This window comes from Haliotis cracherodii, unplaced genomic scaffold (assembly GCF_022045235.1).
Source record: "Haliotis cracherodii isolate W230 unplaced genomic scaffold, xgHalCrac1.p SCAF_23, whole genome shotgun sequence".
In the NCBI taxonomy this organism is placed as follows: Eukaryota; Metazoa; Mollusca; class Gastropoda; order Lepetellida; family Haliotidae; genus Haliotis; species Haliotis cracherodii.
This window is the reverse complement of record NW_027266279.1, coordinates 10223402-10232186: the sequence shown is the minus strand read 5'-3', so window position 1 is coordinate 10232186 and position 8785 is coordinate 10223402. Positions and strand designations below refer to the sequence as shown.

General features: G+C 40.8%; 1 protein-coding gene across 1 annotated transcript; it reads right to left on the bottom strand.

Moving 5' to 3' along the window:
* Positions 1 to 348: 348 nt before the first annotated feature.
* Positions 349 to 8031, bottom strand: LOC139471797 (uncharacterized). The gene is made up of 3 exons (XM_071254288.1): positions 7909 to 8031; positions 3942 to 4069; positions 349 to 1051 (listed from the first exon to the last, which is right to left on the bottom strand). Exons 1-3 carry the CDS (start codon positions 7981 to 7983, stop codon positions 934 to 936), a joined length of 321 nt encoding a protein of 106 aa, XP_071110389.1. The 5' UTR covers positions 7984 to 8031; the 3' UTR covers positions 349 to 933.
* Between the last annotated feature and the right edge of the window lie 754 nt (positions 8032 to 8785).

Genomic DNA, 8785 nt, shown 5'->3' with positions numbered 1-8785 from the left:
ATCTTACAACAAGCAGAGTCGCCCCTAACGGCAACCATGGGTTACTGAAGACCTATTTTACAATGTAGGTTGTCACTTGTACAGTGTAGAAGGGTATATGGAAATTTATCAAAACATCATTGATCCTCAAATTCTGTAAGGCACGATAACAATACCTCACGACCGGGCCCGTATTCACAAAGCGATCGAAGGGCACAGTCTATGTTCAAGTATGGCAGTAACGATTACCTTAGCGCTACGATCATTTAAAGAGCGGATCTCGGGAACGAAACTCCCTCCACAGCTGTACCACGAATAGAAAGAATACAAAACTCAAAAGAAATCAGAATAAGTATTTATTTTATCCCAACCATGTGCATTCGTCAGCCATTATATGCACGTGTCAACTAGTCCTATTTAACACGTGAGATCTCCGATATCATTTATAAACATAAATGGTTAAACCGCTTATTGTAACAGTTTAAGTTTTTACTGCAAAGATAATTTGACATTCCACGCAGATATTGCTCTTTCCAAAATTAAGATGTTTGTTAAAGAAGATAAATTTCAACGGGTAAAATATGAATTTTGCAATCAAATCAAATCCAGTATCACTGAAGTATTGGTGTACCTGTCACAATCGTCATAAAAAAATATCACAAATCATCACTGATGCCGTTGAATATACTCCTTGAAATAAGACAAATGTCAACCTGCAAAAAGTGTGACGATGACTACAATCTGTAAAGAAGGCAACGAAAAATGGTTCCAATATTGCCGATGCGGTGACAAGTTTAACTCACTCATAAAAAAAGTCGTGGGTATAAATGATCTTGTGTGAATGGTTCTCTGACAAAATTGTTCGAATCGAAACAAATATATATGGCGTCGTATTACAAGATGGCGACACAAAATAGCGTTTGGAGTTGCATCCCTTTACCCGTAGGCACGCGCTTAATTCTGATTTCCGGATTCGTTGGGAAGGCAGTAGAAGGAGTAGGTGAGGTAGTTACTGGGACCTGGTTTTATGTTGCCAGTCTGCTGACAGGACGTCCCTTCGCGGCACTGACAGCTGAAATGAAAGCAAATTACAGAAATGTATTTGTTTGAAATGCATTTTGAAATCACCATTGTCAAATGCTTCACTTCCACGCAAAGAAAAGAAATATGCACACACCATGTTTTGACAACACATTTTCAGATTTGTAAATTTGTAACAATAAATGTCATGTATGTAACTTCTTCCAGAACATTAATTTCAATTAATTTGAAAAAGAGAAAAAAACATTTTTATAATTTTTAGATTCATGGAAGTGCCGTCAATCATCGTCCGCCATGTTTCGCGCCGACATGAATCTGTGTCAGTATTGAAGAGCAACGCCATCATGTTATCCCTCGAAAACGTATAATGTTGTAGAGAGATAATAACGGAACCCTCATGTATTCAAGGTATATCATGGCATGCCCAGTCATTTCATGTACACGTGAAGAGTGGAACATACCGCTAATACAGAGTACCCCTACACTATCGTTTGGATTCCTGGTCAGAATAAATATATACAGTTTCCTGTCGGTTCAGCTTTTTTGAAACAACAGAAAAATACAGCAAAAATACAAGTAAATGTTCACTATAATGTCCGACGTACTTTTGATCGTGTTTCATCTATATATACCTCATTAAGAGGGAGTATACTGACCGAGTATTGAACCCAAACTATTAGAGATAAAGCTAGCTTATCCTCATTCACACAGCGATTCTAATCACTTTGATGAAAGGGCAACGAACACGACCAAGTCCAAAATAATGGATTCTGTTCCAATTTGGCTCCGGGCTGAAATTATACTCAGCATGATAAAAACTCTTAGATATCCTGGGTGGAAATACAGATTGTTAATATCTCCAAACCGAAAATTCATTATCCTACTTTTGTTTCTGCTAATATCTTTCCCTTTCATGAATCCTTGTGCTTCTGCTTGTCACTTAGCATTGCCTCCGGGAAGTTTGTCTCATGGTCAACGCATGGGGGTGTCGCCATTTCATTACTCAACGCTGGATGCGTGGTATTAGAGTGTTTGTACAATATGCACATAATTAGCTCCTCACAGCTCCACGAGAGTCATTATTTAACGGAAATGTCGTGACAGCAAGGGTGTTGGTGGAGTGGGGAGTAACGGTTCTTAGATGACTTGGCGTTTATTAATAACGGCGTTAAACACGGGTTAACTATGAAAAAATATGTAACTGTCATGAAAACTACTTGAAACCCTAATTTACCATGTAGTGACGTCACGTATCGTGAGATGAAGGATCTTGGTTGTTAAAAAAAAGACTTAGTACTCCTGCCAAATCAAAATAAAAGTATGATCTTATACATGTATATCCATTACAGTGTTAAGATCAGTGCAAATGGAATATACACGAGGGAATGCCACTGAAAAATAATTACAAACAATAGGTACAGACAACCCAATCTAAGATACAGAATTCAATTATACAGCATCCAACGAATACCTCAATAATATACATGTAAAGGATTTTGAATTTTGTGGAAATATGGATACCATGAGAAATTATCTATTTTATTGGCAAAATGTTTAGCCCTTTCTGTTGGATTTCTTCAGGCGGTCTTGAGTGATGGTTGTCTATATATGATAATTATAGGTATATTGTTTGTTTTTATTGGAAACAGTATCCCCTTAGATGCTTGTCCACGTGGTATTGTACAGGGTTGTAAAACGTGGGATCAAGGGTGTTCTTTATTTTCTTTTGAGTAGTATCAATGACAAGTATTCCTTTTAACAAAACTGTAAAATATGATCACGGGTTGGATTCATGGGTCTCAAACATTAACATAAACCAGCAAAATTCTATCTGTATTCAAATATTTTTTCGCTCCCAATTTAAGACCAGAAAGGAGGCACGGGTGTCCAGTCGTCTAAAACACCGGAGTTGGCTGTGTGTTGCGTCCAGGAACACGTGATGTGGGTTCGAATCCAGACTCGCCCTGATTATGTTTGTGGAATTGTAAGCACGGTTTCCGTATTCGTGGGACTGCAAAAGGTGACGAGCGTCTTAGTACCTGCGTTATGTCTGTCTTTCTTCCGTGATAGTACTGAAATTATATTCCACACTCACCCCACTAAAGCAACTTTCTTCAGCAGTTGTGGTAAGTGTTCTATGATTTCTTTTCTAACACACGTGAATGGTATAATAATATATATATATATCGCCACATTCAGCAATATTCTAGCTGCATGACGGAGGACTGTAAATAATCCAGTGATTGACATCATGAGCATGGACGTACGCAATTGGGATACGATGACATGCATCAACCAAGTCAGCGAACCAGACCACCCGATCCTGTTAGTCACCTCTTACGACAAGCATGGGTGGCTGATCGTAGACCTATTCTAACTCGGATCTGCAGATGGATCGGGGCAGAATAAGTCGTTCGAAGTCGAAATAGATGACTAGAATGTTATAAATTGATAACAAGTATTTATTTTCTCTCTATTTTGTTGTCTTTGATAGGCATGTAGAAGTTAAGAACATGAATACATGAATATTTTCTGATGGAGCCAACTTCTTTTATTCTTTATCACGACGTCAGAAGTACTTCACGCTTACTAAACATTCACCTGGTGAAGGAGCAAGTCGCTCTGAAACGTCGTGACAAAGAATAATTGAAGTTGCTATCCATAAAACGTGTCATATATACATATTATTTTGTTGTTATTTCTACGATGATGTCCATGCCTGCAGGGGCGGTCGGGTAGCCTAGTGGTTAAAGCGTTCGCTCGTCACGCCGAAGACACGGGTTCGATTCCCGACATGGGTACAATGTGTGAAGCCCATTTCTGGTGTCACCCGCCGTGATATTGCCGGAATATTGCTAAAAGCGGCGTAAAACCATACTCACTCACTCACTCCATGCCTGCACGCACCGACATATACTTACTCATAGTCCAGAAAGTTACAGAAGGTCTCGTCCACCCTCAAAGCTGCCCTCCACCTGCACACAGCCCACATACACGGGGTACTCGCTCCACACTGACGGGGGCTCACCGCCTGGGACAGCCCCAACACCTGCAATGAATAGACCCTGGATTATTGGTTGGTTGGTTGGTTGGTTGTTTAAGGCAGTATTCCAGCTATATGACGGCGGTCTGTAAATAATCGAGTCTTGACCAGACAATCCAGTGATTATCATCATGAGCATCGAATGGTATAATAATATATATATATATCGCCACATTCAGCAATATTCTAGCTGCATGACGGAGGACTGTAAATAATCCAGTGACTGACATCATGAGCATGGACGTACGCAATTGGGATCAATGACATGCATCAACCAAGTCAGCGAGGCTGACCACCCGATCCCGTTAGTCGCCTCTTTCGACAAGCACAGTCGCCTTATGCGGCAAGCATGGGTTGCTGAAGACCTATTCTACCCCGGAATCTTCACGGGTCCCTGGATTATTGGAAACTGCCGGGCATTATACCCCCATGTTTGATAGCGGCTGATAATGACACAAACAAGAAATGGTTAATTGATGGTGGTGTATTTGATATAGGAAACGCTGTGGTGTTTTGGACTATGAGCTTACGGTGTTTCGGCAACTGTTTTCAGTCTAGTGGGGTTACTTAATCTGAATTTCAAGCGTATACTTTCTTTTGCCCTGCCGTTTACACATTTATACATTTCAAACATCGTAGGGGTCATGTTGTTATAACTTCTTTTTTACCCCAGTCGTCATTGAACCGATTTACTTCAAAGTATTTTATTTCTACGTATTTTTTTAAATGGCCATATAAGGAAGCTTGAATAATTCAGCAAATATTAAGTTTACTATTATCTCTGACTGTCTTTTCATTAAAGCGTGAGAGAGCGGGGGTGGCTTTACAGCAATTAGTAATAGCAATATCAGGGCGGGGGACACAGAAATGATTTTCGAACATTGTACCCATTAGGGAATCGAACCCGCGCATCATGTGATCATGACAGGCAAATACTGTAACCACTGGACTACACCACCGCCCTTCACGCAAAGCTGACACTCGGTGCAAAAGAGACGATAGTTAACACAAAAATGGTCTTGTCCATAAGTGTACATGTTACGACTTCGCTCCCGATTACCTAATACAACAGGAGATTGTACCAGGAACAATCGATATGATTCCGCATCTGCTTCTATTTTCTTCACCACTGTGACGTGGAGCTCGCTAACGCACAAAAGAAATAGTATTTGATTGGCAGTAATGACGCTGACAGGTCTTGTATTATATAAAACAGCGAAGGTGATGTTGGTTGGTTGGTTGGTTGCTTTGTTGTTTAACGCCGCACTCAGCAATATTCCAGCTATATGACGTCGGTCTGTAAATAATCGAGTCTGGACAAGACAATCCAGTGATTGATATCATGAGCATCGATCCACGCAATTGGGACACGACGACATGCATCAACCCAAGTCAGCGAGCCTGACCACCTGATCCCGTTAGTCGTCTCTTATGACAAGCATGGGTTTCTGAAGAATTCTAACCCTGATCTTCACGGGTCGTCTGCTGTTGTAAATAGCTGTTGCTGTTGCTGCTGCGAGATCAGAATCACAAAGATCTTCACACAGATACAGTTCGAGTTACTTTATATTTTATTCGAAAAAACTTAACCTTTTTCAGTCAAATTGCTGGTCAAAAGAAATAGACGCTTGAAAACAGAATTTGACCCAATCCGTAAGTTATCTAAACGATACTAGGCTGAAAACAGTCGCCGAAACACTGCATCCTTTAGGTACAAAACCTAACTATGGTACCCGGATCAAATACATTACCATCGAATAACAATTTCTTGTTTGTTTCATTTTAAACCACCATGAAACATGGGTGTATACTGCTTTTCAGTTACTTAATACAATGCAAGATTATACCAGGAACAATCGATCTGTTTCTATTGTCTACTCTGACAACTCACACCAGAAAGTACGCACTACAACAATTGGCAGTACTGACGGTGAACGGTCGTGTGTGATACAGAACAGCTAGAATGGGTGATGCTCAGCCATTGGGATACATCATGTAACTAAAGTATTCATACCATTGTTGAGTCTTAAATAAAGGTCATGTATGTCAGGTACTGAATGTGGACTGGAGCAACTTCGGTCTTATTGTTATACATTATACCTCCACCATACATAATTCTCTTAACATACGTTGTGGACATCTGGCCATTTTCAGCAGTTTACAAAGCGCCAAGGAGAGGTACAAATATATTACAAACAGTCCCATGTTGGTCAAGTTCATATGTTACGTTTATTAACTCACTCATCGGGGGCACGGGTGGCCTAGTCGTCTAAGGCGCCGCGATTCACTCTGCAGATTTGCGTCCCTTGGGCATGCCAGAAACCTATGATTGTGGATTCGAATCCCGGTTCGCCCCGGTTGTTTCTAGGTTTGTCAGCACCGCACAGGAGCTCGTGGGTTTAACCGAAGTGGTAAACGTCTAAGACCTGCATCACTTCGGGCTTTCCTCCCACAGTAGGCTGACACGCCGTGATATATGTGGAATACTGTCAACGCGGCGTTATACCCAACTCACTAACTACTCACTTATCATGGTTATTTATTTTGCTCGGCAGTTTAGATTCAAAGTTAAGTTTGCTGATAGTTGATTGTTTTCATTCTAACAATGGAATGTCCTGTTTACATTATTTCTGTATTTTTATTCCGTAATAATTGTGTATCTGTTGATTGTTTATGTCCAAATGAGAAGCATGAGCAGCATATTGATAAGCTACTTGAGTAAACACTGGCGTGAATTCGCTATTTGTAACTTTAAACGATACCCGCATTTTAGGCCGCCTTTAGCAATATTCCAGCAATTTCACGGCGGGGACACGAGAAATGGGCTCCACACATTCTACCCACGAGGGGAATCGATACGGGGTGTGACGCGTGACGAGCGAACCCTTTAACCACAAGGCTACCTAACCGCCTAGTTGTGATTACGTAGATAGAAAATGGTACAAAGTTCAACATATTTTCCTTTTCCCTCCTAAACCCGAGCATGTTCAACATGGCCGACTCAAAAACCTCTGACGGACAAAGTTGATAAGCTGTTTATAAAAGTGGATGCCAATAAGATCACGATGTCACCATTTGAAACCGTAATATTTGCTCTTCGGTGCACCCTGACAATTTCTTCAGTTATTTGAAGCAGGGACGTGGAAGAGTTCGTCTTGATAATATTTTCGTGGAATTCCGTGTTAGAATTGGTCCAAGCAACGTATGCTGGTCGTAAGAAGTGGCCGAAGGGATGGGTGGTCAGGCTCGGTGACTTGGTTGATTGAGTTTCATCGTACCCAGGGGGCGTGGTTCTTGGTTCAACAATATTGACCACCGGATCACCGGTCCAGGCTAGATTATGCCCTATGCAATTCCCTATTTTGAATTGTACCATATGCTCCCGTGTTTTTTCAGTATTGACGTGCATTTGCATGTGTTTGTGACGGGTGTCACCGGTGGGGCAGGATAGACTCACCTTTTTGCGAACACCTGGTATCATCACTATTTGATAGTGATTCATAAACACATGCTCATGATATAGTCGGAATCGTACTATTGACTCTACTTTATGCAGAGATTTCTATTGGTTATGGAAATGATTTTGTCGTTTTATTTACAGGCTATCGTCATACAACTGGAATATTACTGAGTGCGGCATTGAACACCAGACAACACATCATAATGATGTTGATGAATGCATAACTTTGCGCTGAGAGACCAAGGTTCATAATCGGAGCGAATCTGGGAATCAAACGGATCCAAGTAGCAAATGGACGCAACTAAGCACAACAGATTACGACGCGTCTGTCCACTGGCCCACCATTTACCCCTGACACCATTTAAGGAAAAAGGGATCAACTCACCGTGTTTATGTTGTTGGCGTGAGAAGCCACCAGGACTGACAGAAGAAACGACAGCACTTGGGTGAAAAACTTCATGGCGGAAAAAGGTCTGCAGTGATGTTGATGTAAAGCGTGTTCGTGCTGTCCACTTGTGTTCTCTCAACGTCAAATCAACACCCTCTTTTATACATGTTTGCTGGACACAGATAATTATGCTATCTGTGACTATCTTCGTTAGGATTGGATCCCTCACAGAAACCTTGACGCCGGTCAACATTGTCGTGTAAGGGAGGCACTTGGAACAGCCAATTATAAGTGCTAGATTTTGTTGAGACAATGGTAAAAAAAGTAGAAATATTACTCGAAACATGAATGTAAATCATAAAAATAGTAACCAAACGCAATCATATCGTAGAAATGATTTGTACTTCTTGGGTGCTATATCGATTACTAGGTATTCTTAACTGAGATCGCGAGTTTTATTCGAATTGCGCACTGCCATGTCTTCTCGAATGACGCGGATCATTATCAGCACATCAGGTAATGTGGTCATTAGTAGGTAACAAAATAGAAGCTAACACTATGTGATAATAGCATTGTGCCTTCTATTATGTTAGAGAGGTCTGGGTGTGTCTATCCTTGAAGCCACTGCAGTGTCTTATGAACAGAACTTAAATGGTTTCGTGAATGAAGCAAATCACTCAAATACTCCATTTCTGAATAATGCTGGCTCCTAACGTCTTTGATCTACACGCCACGTTACAATCGCAGATATAGGTCAGTTCTTGTTCCCTTTTATTGCACATATACTGAGTATAGGTTTTAAGGTGCATGTGAACAAAATCTCACTTTATTTTCAGTTACCTAAATTACTTATTTATTCCGAAACTCGGGTACA

What these genes read in the sequence shown, in the direction of transcription:
- LOC139471797 (XM_071254288.1), bottom strand. Translation starts at nt 7,983, where the DNA reads ATGAAGTTTTTCACCCAAGTGCTGTCGTTTCTTCTGTCAGTCCTGGTG. An exon ending in ACGCCAACAACATAAACACG is followed by an intron (nt 4,070 to 7,908) that starts GTGAGTTGATCC and finishes TATTCATTGCAG; the next exon opens with GTGTTGGGGCTGTCCCAGGC. An exon ending in TGTAACTTTCTGGACTATGA is followed by an intron (nt 1,052 to 3,941) that starts GTAAGTATATGT and finishes CTTTCATTTCAG; the next exon opens with CTGTCAGTGCCGCGAAGGGA.